Below are 18,835 nucleotides of genomic sequence, written 5' to 3'. Positions count from 1 at the left end.
CTTCACTAAAGTAGTCAGATGCCCGTGTATACCCACCACACATTGTTCTATAGAAGAGGAGTGTGTTTACAACATAACGTAGCTCGCTAGCACTTATTGCTTACTAGATGTACTTCTCCCTGGCTAGCTGTTTTGAAATTAAGCCATCGAATGCAGAATGTGATATACACACACCTGTTCAAAAGTCACCTCATCTCAAAATTCGAAGCATTCTCAAATATATAAAGTTAAACTACAGGGAACAGTTTACAAGAAACAGTTACAAGCAAAAATTAAATATTTGCTGTAATTGCAAGAAATTCCTGTAGAAATGCAGGAGCAACGCAAGAAGGAATTCTCTAACTAGTCACCGGTCCCAGCCTGACACAAAGGTCATGGATGTTGCAGGGTCTTTCTTTACTTTTCCCTTGAGCCCCCTTTCAGGCCGTACAGAATCAGTGCCGGGTAGATGCTCAGTGTACTTGCTTCCTTCGCTTTTCCTTGGTTCCCTTTCCTACCCATGTGTCTGCCCCGCCTCCAGAGCCCAGCTCTATTCTGCCGACACCCACTTGGCCAAGGCCTCAGGGATCTCTGGCCCCGACTGACAGCAAAATGTGGCTTTCACAGTATTACTAAGGGTGTAGGCTTTGCTCTTTTTAATTTTTCAAAGTGGGGCATTTACAAAACAACAAAACCCTTTTTTTTCCCCCAAATACGGTGGGATCGTGTGGCAGAGCAGCTGGAACAGAGGTTTTAAGGCAGGACGGGGCCTAGTATGTCCATGGACTGGCAAGGAGGTCCTGGGGGGCTGGAGCCAGGGGAGCGAGTGGGAAGAGGAGGGTGAGAGGGCCAGCTCATGTAAGATCATCCTGAGGCCCGTTGTGTGGACTTTGACTTTTACTCCAAGTCCTCAAGGAGTCAGTCTGGTGGGAACATAGGCGATGAACAGACAATTGCCGAATTATCTTCCTAAAACTGTTTTGGAAAAAGGTCACTATATTATCTTAAGATCATGTGCCTTTCTTATTCCCAACCGTAAATATTAGAAAAATAAGCGAAATACTAGTTATAGTTTGCCCTTTTCTTGATAATTTTACCCCTGAACGTAAAAGCTGAATCTTCATATTGAATATGCATTTTCTAGTTCCTGTGTTACCTTTGATGGCTAACTGTTTCCTTGCAAGGGTCTCTTTGTAGAGTTAAAACACACACTTCTTTAAGAATGACTGTACTCTGAGAGCATGTCTGCTGCTTGTGATTACACATCTGACCTGCACGTTACGCTTGCATATGAGTATTTTTCCTGAATTCAGATGTAACGTTCTAACTTTCTCACCGATGAGTGGCAGTCAACCCATCATCCCCAGACAATGAATAGAATCATGAACTTCTGTGGACCATCTTCCTAAAGCTGTTTAGAAAAGGAATTTTCGAAGTAAGGAGGGAGAAGGATGGAGAATGTTCTGTGGGCAGTCGTGATGTATAAACTGTGTTTCTGTTGTTCTGTTTTACTTCTAGCTACAAGAAAACACACGAAACCCTGAGTCACGCAGGGCAGAAGGCAACTGCAGCTTTCAGCAACGTTGGGACGGCCATCAGCAAGAAGTTTGGAGACATGAGGTACTGTGGGAGAGATCCATGGGGATGCTGCTAAGCCTTTGGCCTTCTGAGGGAAGGGGTGCTTTCTCTATTGGCTGGTCTTCCTAATGTATTCTTTTTTAATTGGATTAACATGTTACTCGGCTGATAATGATTGGTGACTGAGATTGACTTTAATAATGAAGAGTTTTCTGCCTGCTGATTTGCTTAGTAAGCCTGGTCCCAAGCATGCCCTTTCCACTAGGACATGACCTAATAAAAATGGGAGATCTGGGTCTCCTTTAATTACTGATAACAAGGGGGGCGGATTTCAAAAGAATGCAGCATATCCTGAATTTTATTCACTAAAATTTAAACAGTAAGTTAAATACGCATTCAGTGGAATATGCTCTGATAAACTATTCTAAGTTACATTTTTGTATACATCCATCTAGGATCTTTTTCTATGCTAAATACATACTTATTCTTTTATTCCAAAAACGTACTGTGGTATACAGTCCTTGCACATTTGGGTTATTTTCAGTATTTCATTATTATATAAAGTTAGGGTGAACGTCAAGATTTTGAACTGAGAACCAACTGTCCTCACTATAGGCGCCAGAAAAAACAGTGCAGTTTTGACCATTTTTATTTTTTACATTATGTTTTAGTAAGTTATCTCCTATAGAGTTGTTACTTTCATTTTTTTTTTGCTTGTTTAAATACCTTTCATAGTTTATTTTGAATTTGGTGATATATTTGGGAGACTTTTCTTTATAAATCAATTTTATTTTTCTCTCTAGAAATCAAATTCATTTTTTAAAAACTTTTGAAGTATATATTTTAAATGTCTTCCTTTTAAAAAAACTGCATATAATTTCACTGGATTCTTAAACTTTACTACCCTACAACTTTGATACCTAGAGGCAAATATTTATATTGTTGTGTTTAAGTTATTTTTGGCTTCATACATTACTGGATTGTGCCCCTGTACTATCTTCACAAGTTGGCCTTCATGAGGCTAGAGTTAACTACGTGTGCATGAATCTGAATTACATTGTTTTATCTTCATATTTATTGATAATGTGATAATGAAAAGCAACTGAAATTTTTCAGAGGCTGCATGTGATGAATAGGTAAACCTTCTGGATTATTAATTAACCCTCATTTTATTACAAATAAAATTTGCTGTCATGTCAGTGGCATTAAAAACGTTTAAACTAATTAAATAATTTCCCCAAACCTGAAAATACACTGTTACCTGCTATATCCAAGAAAATATATTTTGCCATATTTATAAAATTTGTCCTCCACATTCTTAGTTGAAACCTTTCACTGGAACACTAGAACCACCCCATGATACTAAAGTGTTATTTCTCCAAATTTAGGAGACTTTACAAATACCGCTGAAGCCTATTTAAAGTACATATTCCAGATTCCACCTCTCCGAGATCATGCCTCAGTGGGTCTTGGGTGGAGTCTAGGAATCTGCATTTGTAACACGCTGTTAAGTGGCTCAACGTCAGGTGGTTAGGTTATGAGGAGGCCACATGTAACTTAGCTCACCTGTACCCAGGTGTTCTCAGTTATGAAATGGGGATAAGAGAAGAGAGCCTGCCATTTATTAAGCACTCAATAAATGCTAGTTTTTATCCTAAGAGACCATCTCAGTTACAAGGTAACCCCACATAATGGAAATGAGGGAGTATACATTAACAGGAGGGCACTGTGGTATTTCATAAAGGTTTTGTTCGTTTTTCTAAGTGGAAAAAAATGAAGACCCTTTCACTTATGCAAGTATGTTAACATATTCATGTTCATACACTAATTGGCTATTACATCAAGGTTGTGTTGACTTCTTTTTTTCTGTTTCAGTGCGGCTTTGTTTTAGGGTAATGAATGATCTATTTTCCAGAAGTTTCAAACTTTTCATTAATTGTGTCTCTATATAGAGGATACAATACTTTCATTATACACTGTGGCTAAAAGTACTGGGAAGTATTTCACTGGAGACTCAAATATGGTCCTGTAAAATGTTGTAGAGTTTGCAAAATTCAGACCTATATTTTTCTCAAACTAAAACATCTAACATATATAACTGAGGATCAGTCCCTGTGAAAGCAATGAGTTTTACAAAAAATTTTCAGTTTTAAATTACGCTAGAACAAGTAACATATGTGAAAGTCACATTTGAAAATTACTTACATTCTGTATAATAAAGATTTCTAAATGACAAAAAGGAAGTTTTTATTTTTCATTTAAATTGACTTGCCAATTTATAAAATGATAAATTTAAAAATTATATCACATTTTACTTTGAACCCTTTTTTAATATAAAATATCATTTTTTCCTATATTCCTGTTATTTATACTATATAATTCTGTGCGTTCTGGGAAAAAATTTCTGAACTTGTTCAAAAAGATTGCCAGCAAAGTTCAGATACCTCTCAGTTTTTTTTTTTTTTAATTATTACAAGTTAATACTTACAGATTTTAAAAACTTAGAACTTGGGCCTTTTAATAAGTTAATGAAAAGCACTCTGTGAGGATTTAAATTGATGTGTTTTATAAAAACAAGTCATATTTTTCAGGCTAAGGTTCTCATTTTATCCTGATTGCCGTTGACTGAGTCCCCATAGCTCCATTAGGGAACTGCCCTCTCTCTTTCTCTACCTGTAAAATACCATTGTTCACAGCTACCTAACTAAAATGCTTCCTGCAAAGGTAAAACAAGGACACATTTATGAACGTGCTCTGAAGCAATGCAAGTTCTTGGAATCGTTTTTATAATAATCCCGGCATCTTCTTGGAATTTCTCAGTCATTTGTTCAAACCACGTGTGAACAGGTGGAGATGAGGCTCTTTGGAGGAAGCATAGAACTTTTATTCGAGTCCAGCCATCTCTGTATAGTCATGAGAGATGATATGAGGACAATAGTTAGAAGTACAACTTATAAGAGATTGATATAGTAATTGTTAAGACACATTAAAAAGTATACTCCCAAAGAGTAATGAATGGAGTCACGTCATCTTTGCTTTGGGGCTCTTGAGAGGGGGGACAAGGGCACTGAGGTGCTGATATGCTAACTCTGGTCCTGCTCTCTCTTTTGCTTCCCTGGGCTGCAGGTCTCACTCCATCGGGTAAGCGCTGCCTCTAGGGCCCTACTGGCCCCCTTGCTGCTCCCTTCCTTCCCAGAGTCCACTGCTGCCTTCACACCGTGGGTGTGCCTCAGCCAAAACACTGGCTCTCCTTTCCTGAGAGTGTTCGTGACCAGAGGGTGTAGGGCTTCTGATGTGATTGAATTTATTTAAGCATCTAGTTATCTCATTTTGGAATCATTTATGCCAGTTTCACTGGCTGAGCAATCTCTTAGGAATCCCTTCCTACATTCTCAATCCTTCCCGCATTGGCAGAGGTCCTCCGTATTGAAAGAAGAAAAAAAGAAAAGCAGAAATTGAGAGTTGTATGTTTTTATGAGACGTGTAAAAAGTAAAATCGAGAAACAGAAAATTGTTGTGTTTTTCTGAACGTCTTGTGACTGTTTCTTATGTGGATGGTTCACCTTCAGCTTTCTGTGCCTTCTGAGGTTGAAGAGGGGAAAGGTTACCAGAAGATCACACGTTTGGAAGTGTGCAGTTGTCCAGTTAAACCCTCCTTCAGCGGGAATCTTATGATATATTTTTTGGGGGGTGGATTTTTTTCCCTAAGAAAACTGCCTATATTTAAAGAGATGAAGAGATTGATAATGCTGATGAATTTCTTTTACTAATTCCTTTTTAAGTGTAATTTCTGGGGAAATATTTGCCTATATTTTCTAAGTGGAGTGTCTAAGTGAGACCATAAGAACTCCCTGAATTTTTCTGTCCTTTTCTTTCTGAGTTCTAGTAAAGTGCTGCCCATACTGATGACCTCAGTGGATATTGTCGGGGAAGGGTGAGGAGTTTGATCCCTTACTGTTAGCTTCTTGGGAGAAGATGCAGGGATGGTGTTGGAAAGTGTAATGGGGGAGCACTATCCCAGGAACGGGGACCCCATACATAGGGCTTCCTCCTTTATCCCAGCCTGATTTCTGAGTGGAACTCACAAAGTAGTAACAGGTGATCCGTCAGCGGAAAGATGAGCCAGCTACCATAGGATCAAGAGAGTGAGACGGCTGAAACTCAGAATTCTCAGAAATATTGATGTATTTGTACCAGATATCCTAGAATGGATGCAGAGGTCCCTGCTCCCATGTTGCACTGTGTGGATTGTATTTGCCTGGTATCTGTTTCCTTGAATGTCTTCTGTGAACTACATATATTCCTCTGGAGTGTTCCTCTACAACGGAACCATTAGCTTTTACCTGCCTTTGTACCTTCCTAGGTACAGCCCTTCCTCTCTTAATGAAAGAAGAAAGAAGGGAAGGGAGTGGGAGTTGAACCTGGGGAGGATGTCCATAGGCTCCTGGGCACACCTGGAGAAACCAGACATTCTCCTCAGATTTCCTGGCCTCCTGGGAACCCACAGGATGTAAAATAACACCCAAAGAGTACACCCAGTGTACTCTTCCCTTGTGCCCTTGAAAGCTGACCGTGGCCCATCCTACCCAGCGAGAACAAGTGTCATCTTGGTGGGGTGGGCAAGGAATACTTAAGACAGTTGAAATTGCTGTTTTAGAACCGTGAATAGGAAGTTTCTCATGTACTTACGTTGTGCTATCTTCTTTTCTTTTTTTTTTTCTTCTTTTAATCTGCTTTTGCCCTGAAGCTACTCCATTCGCCATTCTATAAGTATGCCTGCTATGAGGTAATGTGTGTAAATTACTTTATATAATATCAATGCAGAATGTGTATGTATGAAGTATTACTTTGATAGTTACTTTGCGGGGTTTTACCCCCCCCCTTAATATGAAAAGAAATGCAGTGACCTTCCTTACTCTCTTTCCTGACAGCCTTCAGGAGAAAGGGCGGACAGTTCTGTTGAAGTAGGGTATAATGGGCTTCGGCTTCTGACCAAACACACTGGCTTAAGTCCAGTGTCTCCTGATGTGTGTGACCTGAGACAGGTTCCTTACCTAGCTCAATGTCCATTCTCTTAACCTGTTGTGTAACATAAAGTAACCTGTGTGAAGCACTTTCTTAGCTCAGGGCTTGGAGCCACCATGCCTGCAAAGGCAGAAACACGTGCCTTACTTCAGAATTAAACGCAAGCCTGGGAGGAAGGCTAAATGAAGGGAGTCACAGGCTGAGACGACTGCAGTTGTAGAAAGGGTATCACCAGGATTTCTTAATGTAGGCGTTAAGGTGAGGTGTCTGTTAAGCAATGAAAATTACTAGCTGGGTGAAAACTTCTGGGAAAGACATCCCCCACTCCAGGTTTGTGTAGCTTGGTGAGGCAGTCAGATAAAAGCACACTAATAGTAACAGGGTATCGAAGAATGAATGTCAGATTGGGGGGGGGCGGTGCATCAGGAGACACAGATTGTAGCCCAGCTCTGCCAAGAATGAACTTTGCAGCCTTGGGAAAGTCACCTCAGTGATATCAGTTTCATCATATTTAAAATAAGAGGCTAAAACCAGATTTACTGCTCTTCCCACTGCTCTTGCCCTGGGCTTCCTTGGTGGGGGACGCGTAGGGGGGCCGTCAAGCCTCCAAGACCCTTCCCTGCTTCAGTCTGAACTGTGCCTTTTCTGCCTGCTTTATAGTACGTGTTGTGGTGTGATATGTTAGAGAGGGGATTCGGTTGCTCTAAATAGTTTGAGACCACTGCAGCCAAATTCTTTCCAGGGTCATTGGTAGTTGTATGTGATCTGATTAAATCTGAGTAAACAGTTTCTCCCTGTTCTCCAGCACACATTCTAGTGTAATTAAATTAGAGGAATGTCTGTTTTATTATCCTGATGATGTTTCTTCCACACTGAGGTTATTTGGAAATTTAGCCACAGTATTTGATTTCCCTAATTTGGTGATAAATAGGGAACTTAGATTCAAGATTGCTTAGTCCATCTTTGAATGACTTGCACCCCCTAGCATAAAAACACTCAAATTGAGTAGTGCAACCTGCAGCCCTGAGCTTCTTTATTTGTAAGCTTTTTTTTTATTAACTATTTTTTTAAAGATTCTATTTACTTATTTGCCAGAGAGAGAGAGAGAGAGAGAGCACAAGCAGGGGGAGCGGCAGGCAGAGGGAGAAGCAGGCTCCCCGCTGAGCAAGGAGGCCCATGCAGGGCTCCATCCCAGGACCTGGGATCACAACCCAAACCGAAGGCAGACACTTAACCAACTGAGGCACCCAGGCATCCCTGTTTGTCAGCTTTTAAGTGTCCAAAGAAGGGCTTGCAAAAAATTTACACGGTTTTGCTTTGTGAATCCATCTAGTGGCTTATGGGTCAAATGTAGCCCTCATGATCTTGACTGAAACTAACTTTAAAAAAATTTTTTTACTCATCTAACATATACCCATGAACCATTAGGCTGAACTGTCCGGCCACTGTGGGCTTGTGTAACTGATCGATGATAGGCAGGCATGTGAGCAGGCTTGCCCACATAAAACCTGCGGTGGCATAAGGTATCAATAAATATATACCATTGAGTCATTCAGGTGCAAATTCACTAATACTTCGTCATGAAACAGCAATATTATGGAGGATTACTTATAGGAATTTGACTCATGCTTGTGTTGTTTACAAGATGTGATGTCACAAGTGGGCTCTCTGAACTCACCATTGTCAATCCCTACAGCATAGCTGCAGATACATTTCCGACCATCTGGAGGGTCAGAGTCTCTGGAGGTGATCTCTAACAAAGCCAAACTCAGTCCAAAACATATTATGTACGTTAGTTTCCTCTTGATCATATTAGAGCCATGCTTCATTCCACACCAGACAAAGAAGCCCATCTATTATAGCCATTCTGCCTTATAAAATTCCTCTAGGCCATTCCTCCTATTTCATTTTGCTTGCACTCAAGAGAGAATAACAGGTGGCTTATCAAATATAGTAACATTCAGTTGAATTATTTGACCTGAAAATGATGGCAGTCATTGTTGCTGAATGCTGACATGGATACAAGATTTAAGGTACATTTTTAGTACCTTCTTGGTTCCTGTTTCTTTAGTTGGACCTGGGGATATCCTTTTTAATGGTAATGATGTCATGAAATCATGTCATGTGGCCAAATCCAGTCTAGGAAACCAAAAAGCACCAAATGAAGCACCTAATGCTTAAAGTAACAAGATGTTATATAGAGAGTATTTAACACAATGAATGAGTCACAAATAAATTAATAGACTGCAAAGATTTTTGTTTGGTAAGAGAACAAAAGTATATCCTCTGTAGAAGGAAAAATAACATGTGCTCATAACACCATTTTGATCAAGCATTAGTCAAGTAACAGGTATATTTCAACATAAAATAATGAAAGCATTGACTCTCAGAAACACTACTTCATGGAAATTGACAAAATGATTACTTTTTAAGGCATGGAAGAGAAAAATTTATGAACGTTTTTTTCCCCCTTGAGTTATTTCTGTCTTGTCTCACATTTACTGAAATAAAGAACTTTACAATTCCAAGTGGGAAAACTCTAACATGACATTCTTCAGATAGACTTTCCATTGCTTACCAAAAACAAAAAACCAAAAACCCAAGCAAAACAAAAAAAACGAGTCCGGAAAAGGGGTACTGTGATAGTTAATTAGCAAATGACGAATTAAGCTATCATTCCTTCGAATCCTTGGAAATGATTTCCAGTGCATCTTGGAATTATTACAGTGGTGTTATTAACAAATGCTGTCCTGTTTGTGATATGACTATTTTACTTAGAAAATTGCCATGTCAGATTATGGTTTGTAGATCTAACCTAGCAGAAATAAAAACAAACTTTAAAGCATGCTTATCGTAGGTGGCGAACCGACAGCTGGCTCTGGTGCAGAGATGATGTTTACAATTAAGAGCAGAAAGCCAGGCAGCTCGGTTGCTAAGGGTCTTTGGAGCTGACCTCTCTTTTTTTGTTATTTTAGGAATTCTCCTACTTTCAAATCATTTGAGGAGAGGGTTGAGACAACTGTCACAAGCCTTAAGGTACAGATGAAGTGAATTTTGTGTCATGGGGTCCCGTGAATCAGGACAGCTTAGTCATTGTGGTTAATTCTGAAGGCAGGACCTCCAGCATTCGGTGCAGCCAGGAAGAAAGCCTTGCACAGAGTCTGTCTTTTTCTTCACATATAAATCTGTCAGTAAAACCAGTATTGGAGAGTGTTGCTGGATCCTCACAGAGTTGTTCCCGCAAACCATTCGGGGGTGATGACTTGTGAACATGAACGGGGATTTGTGTTCACATCTTTGCAGGTTAGAACTCTCTAGTGCTGTCCCCTCCAAAACTGGTATGTGAGAGAGAGAGCATTGCGGGTAGGATCGAGGGTATGTGAATTCTGAATTTAGAGGTTAATGAAGGGTCTCCAACAGCTCATAGCCTCTCTGGTTTGCACATGGACTAGCAAAAACGAACTTGGCCCCCTGTGTTACACTGCCTTCCCCCTCCTGTCGGCTACCCAGACTTGTTTACTCCATTCCCAGACCGAGCACAGCACAGCATGATGATCACAGAGGGAAAATCAAACTGAGTCACAACGAGCATTCCTTTGTAATAACGCATTTGATCCCCAGCTTTAAACTGAAAATATGCCTGTGTCATGGGAGGTGTTAAAAAAAATTTCATTGACTTTATCATTTGAGTGTAGATGAGTTCATCTACAGAGGAAGAAAGCACAAATAAAATCAGTCTAGTCTCAAAATGAGACTTTCAAAACAGGAAAAATCATTGAAACGACTATGTTTTTAAAGATACCAGCTAAACAGTGATTTAAATAGTCTTGATATTCTTATCGCTATTTAGTAGACAGTCCATTTCTGTATTTCCCTATCTGGGAAAATGAAGAATGCAGGGGATCTTTAAGCAGATCAAAGCAGGCATGTGCACATGCTGATCATCCAGCTGCTTCTGAATCCTCTGCCACCATGTGCTGCCTGATCCGTCTGTGAGGTTGTAAGGTATTCCTCACTAGAGCTCCTGCATGCTCTGATTGTGGCTTGGAGAGTCTTTCCTCTTAGGGGAGGCTCTTTCACACAGTCTCCTACTTCTGCTTTATCGGGCCTGGGATTAGATGTTTAAGGCCCAAGAATGAGATTATTACTCAGCATTTCCCAGGCCTTGCTTTCACTTACCAGCACTTTGTAGTCGTGCGATTCCATGACCCTGCTTGTCAACATCATTGCTTATTGAGTATCTGGGGACCTGTAGGAGCCATTGAATTGCCCCGGTGTGTAGGGAAAGCTTTGATAAGGAGGGACGTGCAGTGCCTGGAACATTTCTATTGCTAGAATATCAGGTTTCAAAACTAAGGGTTCAGAAAATCCTAGGAGTTAATTCCTCAGCATTTGGTTCCCAGCCTTAGACAGTGGAGGGAGGATGGATTCTGTTGCTTGTTAGACCAGTTCTGACATAGGAGAAGTTGTACTTTTTAGGTTTTCTTTAGAAGAAGGAGATACGAAGAAGCAAAAGAAGAATAAAGAGCAACCTTTGCTTTTAGGAAGCTCTGGTAAGCTCACAGCTCACGTATGATTTAAGTGTTTGATCCACACTCTGAGCTTCTCACTTCTCTCACTTCACTGGGATGGAAGGTGTAGAGCCTGCTTCCTCCCTTAGGCGTGCACAAAACTAACTCAGCTGCCCAGATCCTAGCCTGTGTCAAGACTTCCTGAAAGTGGGTTCCATGTCTTAATGATTGTCCCTGGGGTTTAACAAGACTCACATCCCACCCACCTCCTATGTCACAGCTGATGCCTACTTCCTCTTTTTCTGCCCACCCAGGCAGTGGAGAATAAATAGCTAATAATTGTGCTTTGTGTAAAACTTCCCACTCACTCAGTCATTGCAAATTCCTCATTCTTTTTTTTTTTCTCCAGACTAAATAATAGATGTTTAACCCTTCTTTATGTAGTTTATTTGTCACATAGTTCTGTGTTCTAAATTTTCTCCAAAATTTCTATAATGGTCTTCAATTATGGATCCCAGGGCTGTTTCCGGCTGACTCACAAATCAGTAAGGATGAATCAGTAAGGAAATGCCTCGCAGGTCTCTGTGCTACGGTTCTCCTCACACATACTGCTTTAAGCTTGATTTTTAAAAACATCACTCAAATGGAATCCTGTTCATATTTATGTTATATGAGAAATAATGTTCTGCTGGGAAAGGAGGTCCGTTCTGACCATCTGTCACACACACCATGTGGCATTTATACTGATTGTTCTTCCTTTATACCCAGTTCTGTAACAGCTTGGTTTTCCATGTCATCACCATTATATAAAATTTAGTCCTGTTTGCCTAGATCCTTGGAATACATCACTCTCTCACCTGATGACATCTCAGCTGGTTTCACCTATACACTCAATGAGCGCACTTTCTATTTCCTCTAAAACAAGCAAGCACAGCTCTGATGAAACCATATTGTTATGTTCCACCATGTTCCACCATGTTCCACCAGGGAATCATGAACAACTGCATCCCTTCCAACCATTCTGATCATTTAACCTTCCAGTCATTCTTCAAACCATGTCAAGCAGACCATATTTTTAGTGCACCTCTTTTTGATGAATACTTTGCATGGCTTTATTTAAAACCTTAAGAAGAAGACAAGATATACTTATTACTTCTTTGTGTCTTCTCAACTGGCCATATTATTATGAGAGATTAGGCGGCCCAACTCAATAATTCAAATAGAATTTTATGCAAACAACAATCATAGTTTTGGGGATAAAGTGACAAATGCTTGGATGAAGAGCCATTATGAAGGAAGGGGTCCAGGAGAGTTTTATTGTTCACATCTTTGCTGAAGCAACTTCTCACCTAAATAATTGCTGTGTACAGTCATTCAACCCACATGGTTAGGAAATCCCTTTATTCCACTCAACCGTCTTGGTTAGAAAACCGCTTCATTGCACTCCCTTTTTTTGCCAAATTGCTTTATTTTAAAATGATTCCCACCTTTATTTTTCTATTTTGATTTGAGAAAAATAAAGAACTAGGAGAAGAGAAAGCAACAAAGCCCAAAAGAAAACATCAGTAATTGGTAGTCACTTGATTCAAAACTGTGTGTGACTTCTGTTGCAAAACAGAATGCAGATACAATAAAGAGGAGAATGGAACTCTTAATAGAGTAGATTACGTTGAATTAATCTTGTTTCTCTCCAGAAAGAAAAAAACATAGTGAAAAATCACGTAGTTGAAAGCAACCCCTGCTTCTTCCCACTGCTGAGATGACACAGAGTCGGGGAGGAATCAGTGCTCAGTGCCAGAGGTCTGCAAATTAAGGCCTGTGGGCTAAATCCAGCTGGTTGCCTATTTTTGAATGGCCTGTAAGCTAAGAATGGTTTTTATATTTTTTAATGGTTGAAAAAAATCAAAGGAAGAATGCTATTTTGTGACATGTTAAAATTAAATTACATGAAATCCACATTTCAGTGTCCATACACAGTCTTCTGTAAACACAGCCATGCTCATTCACTTATGTGTTGCTTTTGGCTGCTTTGTACAATGGTTGATTTGAGTATTTGTGACAGTGACTACGTGATTCCTAAGCTTAAAATATGTGTTATCAGTCACTTTCCAGAATGAGTTTCCTGACCCCAAGCAGAGTGGAAAATTTCACTTAGGAATTGAATTTAAAGAGGCAGAGAAGGATTTTAGTGACAACTGGAGAAAAGTGTATGCTTGTTTTGGAATGTTAGACTTGTTTTAAAACCTGGTTACCTTTTGTAAAGGGCAGACCAGGCAGTGAGTGGATACATCCCCCAGCGTGGCTTATGTTCCTCTGAGTGATCACTTTGGTGTCATTGAGGAGTAGACAGCATTTTGGGAATAGCAACATTTTCTATTCTGTACCTTTCTTTTCCTCAACATGTTTTTCCATATTGTTAGTGGTTAAAGGAAAACCAGTGCGACAATTAATAAGACTTGCATTAAACATTAAATATTCTTTTGAAGGACTTTTTAATATGGAATTTTTCAAAACATTTTACCCATATTTCTTAATATATTTCTTATTAATTGATTTCTTCCTGATTTTGTTCTTATTACCAGTAACAAGTACACAAAAAGGGAGCCTCCTAAAGCATCAGAACTTTGCATTTCAAGAGATAGCCCCTCTTGAGGGGCAGCTGCCTAGAAAGATGTGAAGTGGCCAGTGCTTAAGATCTGAGTCCTGTCTGCCTCTCAGAACAGAGACCAGAAAGCATGTTCAATGGAGCTGCTCAGCCTTTTCAAAAGCCATTTGTCAGGGATCCAGGTAGCCTTTCTAAGTCCCAGTAGGAAGCCTAAATTGGAGTCACTTAAAGGTGTTTATACACTTTTTAAGTTGAGGGAATTTATCTAAAATCCAGTTCTGTTTTGATTACATCTGTTCTCAGGGCGATGTGTAGACAAATCCACAGATCTGGATATGCTCCTGAAGGGGTTGAGATTTTTAGATGTCAGAAGGGATAAAGAGCACTGCTAAAATTGTACGGAATTGAAGTTTTGGATCCTCTCCCAGATCCCAAGTATGAATGGCATTCTAGCACTCTACTAAAGGAAACTAACTTCTCTACACCCTTTAAGTTCCCTTTCAAGAAAAAAACTATTTCTGAATTCGAGAGTAGCCCGTCTTTACACCAACATTGCAGACCTGATGAACTAACTGTACGTTTGCATCTCTGCCCTTTCAGACGAAAGTAGGCGGGGCGAACCACGGCGGAGGCAGTTTCGAAGAGGTGCTCAGCTCCACGGCACACGCCAGCGCGCAGAGCTCGGGGGGCGGGCCCCGGCGGGCCGAGGAGGAGGAGCTGCATTGCTAGGGCCGCCCCCTGCAGCCGCCCCGAGCCCCGGCCCCGCCCAGCCGACCAAAATCCCGCTGGGAAAAACCCAGGCCTTGACCTTGTTCTTCAAATGGCCTCTCCGCGGAGTTTAATAAAATGATTTCCATTTTGTATTTGTGTTAATGATGGACCACGTGACCATCACATTCAGTATTCGTAGATTCTCATAATTTAAAATGTCCCCACTTGAGCAGGTACAAAATTGATCATAACCCTTATCTTTGTGTAATTCAGCGTATATTTTCCAAACTCGTAGCTATTAATGATCGGCTTTGGTTCTCGCTTGGACTCCTTTATGATGTGCATGTCTTTGAAGGCTGAGATTGAAGACCCCCTTCCAGGTCGGTCAGGTGGGCGGGATAGAGTTTTTTCTGACCCTCTCCAGCAACAGGATGGGTTCACTGCAAATTTCATCAAACTGCTTGTGATCCCCCTCACTTGCATCAATTATGTATGTTTGTTTAAGCAATTAAAATAATTGGTTTTAATGAAGACTTTGAATTCTTAATTTCTTGACGTCTTCAGGGGCAGGTAATGACTTTAAAAGATGGTAGCTATGAATCTGCAGATGCTATTTTTTTTTATAAGATTTTATTAGCATGAGCAGGGGGGAGAGGCAGAAGGAGGGGGAGAAACAGACTCCCCTCTGAACAGGGAGCCCGAAGCGAAGCGGGGGCTCCCGCCATTCTGCGATGCTATTTTAAATCAACGTCTACTGCTAATTTGGTGAACATAAGAGGATGTGTAAGTAATTATAACCTCAGCGACCCTGCTAATTCTAAAATTCTCTCTAATCCACCTAGAGTAGCAAACTGAGGTAAGGGAGACCTGAAAGGGGGTGGCCAGAAAATGGAAGAAACAGTTCTGCTTCCCCTTCCATTTTGCAAATTGCTCACATGAATGAAAAAAGCATCATATTAATACAATCAGGTTTCTGCAGGAGTTTTTACCTTACACATCATATGCTTCTTTTCTTCTAAATGGGGCCTATACATATGTTACTAGGTAGCAGACACACATCCTATAGATGCAATTTTTAAGTGAACACAGAATTGACCTATTAAAAAAGCAGTTTAATATATATATATATTATTCATACAATATATATTATATAATTTGTTATTCATTGTTTACTTAGAAATATATATATTTTTAATTATTTTTTGATGTAGTGTTCCATGATTCATTGTTTGCGTGTAACACCCAGTGCTCCATGCAGTATATGCCCTCCTTAATACCCATCATCAGGCTAAACCAACCCCCCACCCCCCCTCCCCTCTAGAACCCTCAGTTTGTTTCTCAAAGTCCATAGCCTCTCATGGTTCGTCTCCCCCTACGATTTCCCCCCTTCATTTTGGGAAATATGTATATTTCTACATAAAAAATATACATTACATATATACATATGTATACATACATATATACATATATGGCATAGTGAAATAAAGCCAGTCTGAAAAATTCTATTCAAATTAATGGAGGACAATCCACACATCTAACTGAAAATCAAGCTAGTTCAAAGCCATATAATCTCAGGCTTGCAATCTTAGCAGAGATAGGTATGGGGCTATAATCTTGAACCAGGGTGGACAATGAAGCCCTGCCAGTAGGATCACTGGCATTCTCCTTAACTTAACCTTCCAGCATGTTGGTTGAAGCCAAACCCTGTCCAGCTGGCTTGTAATTTGCTCACCCACCACTGCCTGTGGCTGTCAATCTCTGTGCTCAATTTGCAGTTGCCTGGTGTGTTTGAAATGGTCACCTTTTATAAACTCACTTCTCGACTGCATTCTTTTTGACTGCACTCAGCAAACTGCACCGTATTAGAAAAAGCAGAGTTACGGTGCTATACACAAATATCCTCATTCACCTACCGATTTCTGCACAGGTAAGTCTCAGCCTTACATATGACCTGAAAGCATAGTATTAACAGTGACTAGAAAAACAAGATAATTAGTGTTCATGTCTCAAAGCTTCAAGTACATTTTAGCCTCTTATTTTAAACCATTCTCAAAACTTTGGATTTCATCAGTTTTATAAAAACTATTCATGTCAGCTCTGTTAAAGTTTTTTATGATTATTATTCACTCTGATCTAGGAGTGAGATAAGAGACCTGACACGAGTAGTCTTTCCTTTCGTCAAACGATATGTGAAGAAGTCACATTACTGGAGCGCCAGGGTGACTCAGTCGTTAAGCGTCTGCCTTTGGCTCAGGTCATGATCCCAGGGTCCTGGGATCGAGCCCCGCATCGGTCTCCCTGCTCCGCAGGAAGCCTGCTTCTCCCTCTCCCACTCCCCCTGCTTGTGTTCCCTCTCTCGCTGTGTCTGTCAAATAAATCTTTCTTAAAAAAAAGTCACATTACTCCAGTCGTTGGTAGGTGGGTAGCCAGCATAGACGTTTCATTTTCTCACTGCCTAATCACTCAAGAGCTGCCGGTTTCTCCCTTACTTTTTGCCTGCGCAAGCTCCTCCTGACTTGACTTAATTTTATCCTGAATTTCCCTATTATGTCCAGCGGGGCTCAGTTCACACACGGTAGTAGTTTCTCCACAAGTGCTAAAAGGTATTTTCAAGCCATGGCCATGGGCTTAACCATTTACTAAAAAAATCAAAATGACTTCAGGTCAACACCATGTATACAAAATTATGTCACAATCCCCCAAAATTAATATCACAACCCTGATAACTTCGAATTCCAATGTGAATTGTAATTACAAAATAAACTGGCTTTTTTTTTAAGTAAGCAGTTCTGTGATGTAACCATTTGCTACTTTTTAAATACCATTGCTTGATGGAAAATACTCATAAATTTACGCTACAACTTTATCTTACAACTCACATCTCATGAAGACTATGACTGTTGGTAAGTCATGTCAGCAAAGCAACCTGCCTTACTCTGAATTACATACACATTTTCTTACAAAGCTGTTCTTGAACCGTAGAAAACAAAACAAACTGCATGCTTTATTACAGAACGTCTTGACAAACCACGCCATTCACAGTGGTCAACATGAAGAAAACACTGGAAGTCTAACCTGCGGCTCTGTCACTGTTCATTGTTCCAGTTACCTGTTGGGGCTTGAAAGCTGTTGCACTTGACTGCAAAACGGTGCATAAGGTGCTTGTGAACTTGAACCGCAACACCCCCTCTCACTTAGTATCAAATTGGAGTGTGGGCGGGTGTGGGGGAAGGGCAGTGGCCCTAGGGTGAAAAAGTGATTTCAACATGAAATGTAAAAAAATGACTTCAAACCTGGTGTTCAGATATAATTTCAAACTATAATATTTGGCAACATCTTATGGTTGCTTGATAATCTCTAAGAATGGTAGAATTCTTTATTCTACATGTCTACCTGACTTTTAGTTCATACCATAAAGAGTACATATCAAGGCAATCCAAAAATAAGATACTCAAGTCTCCCACAGGAATCAACCCAACCCCACTTTGAATATGAAGACTGGCAAACTACTTACATAAAACTGCTGGGTACAGAGGATGCTTTTCCACCCGGCACTTCATCAGTCATTTATCACAGAGCACGTATCACCACCAGACTGAGATGAACAGGTTGGACATTGTTAGAATTGACATTTTTCGAATAGGGCATTGAGACTTACGTAGCAGCTGGTGAAATGCCAGTCCACAAGGCAGAAACAAGGAACTGTTTTTGAAAAAAAAAAAAAAAAAAACCCACCCCCATCCCCACCCCAGTCAGCTCCCCCGCCTGAGCTGTGTCCCCTCCATCTTCCTCTGCAGCCCTGCCTTTCCACCCCGGCCCTTCTGAGGTGGGGTAGTCTCTCTTCATGGTAACGCATTCTTTTTTGTTGAGTTCAACCCAATCATCGTGTTTTGTACCACATCATAATTATAGGGTTTGTTATTCAGAAGATCAATTCCAGGCAAGTAGCAGGTATCTTCCAGGAGAAAACAAAAATTTTTTAAGTGATAATGCTCAAATATTTGTAGACTTGGCTGGTGAATTCGATAGCTTTTTCTATTGATTCTTTTTCTATTGATCTTCACTGCGTTATTAAATAGTATTTATAGCACCATTACATTTTCTTTCTCTTCTTAAACCTATTACCCCAGTTAAGGAAGATTTAGAACTAAGTGTGAACTTGGTAGGTAGGTGGAAAATGGAGATGATGACCAGTAGGTGACCAGTAGTATTAAGTCTGACCCAGTAGAGGCTCCCTAGTCTATGAATTTATGAAATTACACCAGGCAAAACATCCCACGTAAAGCTTCAGGGCCACAGAAAATCTTCTGGTTATAAATATTTGAATTCTTATCTGTAATTATTTTATGGGTATATGTTCATGCCAGGAGAAAAAAAAATCCAAAATTCTGATATGATGCAACAGTATGTTGAAGCCAAGCAGCAT

At 40.2% G+C, this 18,835-nt stretch overlaps 1 protein-coding gene across 6 annotated transcripts in view; it reads left to right on the top strand.

Annotated features, from left to right (window-relative positions):
* Positions 1–14,936, top strand: part of TPD52L1 (TPD52 like 1) — a 98,226-nt gene extending 83,290 nt beyond the window's left edge. Inside the window, exons 4-9 of one of the 6 annotated variants that reach the window (XM_027603129.2) lie at positions 1,498–1,599; positions 4,684–4,698; positions 6,305–6,343; positions 9,558–9,618; positions 11,062–11,135; positions 14,299–14,436. In XM_027603129.2, coding sequence (XP_027458930.1) covers positions 1,498–1,599; positions 4,684–4,698; positions 6,305–6,343; positions 9,558–9,618; positions 11,062–11,106 — 262 coding nt within the window. In that variant the 3' untranslated portion in view covers positions 11,107–11,135; positions 14,299–14,436. Of the gene's footprint in view, positions 1–1,497; positions 1,600–4,683; positions 4,699–6,304; positions 6,344–9,557; positions 9,619–11,061; positions 11,136–14,298 lie in introns of all 6 variants that reach the window. The other 5 variants (XM_027603125.2, XM_027603126.2, XM_027603130.2 and 2 more) reach the window with 5 other exon arrangements.
* Positions 14,937–18,835: the final 3,899 nt, after the last annotated feature.

The sequence above is a fragment of the Zalophus californianus genome, chromosome 7 (genome assembly GCF_009762305.2).
Source record: "Zalophus californianus isolate mZalCal1 chromosome 7, mZalCal1.pri.v2, whole genome shotgun sequence".
Classification (NCBI taxonomy): Eukaryota; Metazoa; Chordata; class Mammalia; order Carnivora; family Otariidae; genus Zalophus; species Zalophus californianus.
The sequence above is the reverse complement of the archived record's forward strand: the minus strand, read 5'-3'. Positions and strand labels throughout refer to the sequence as shown.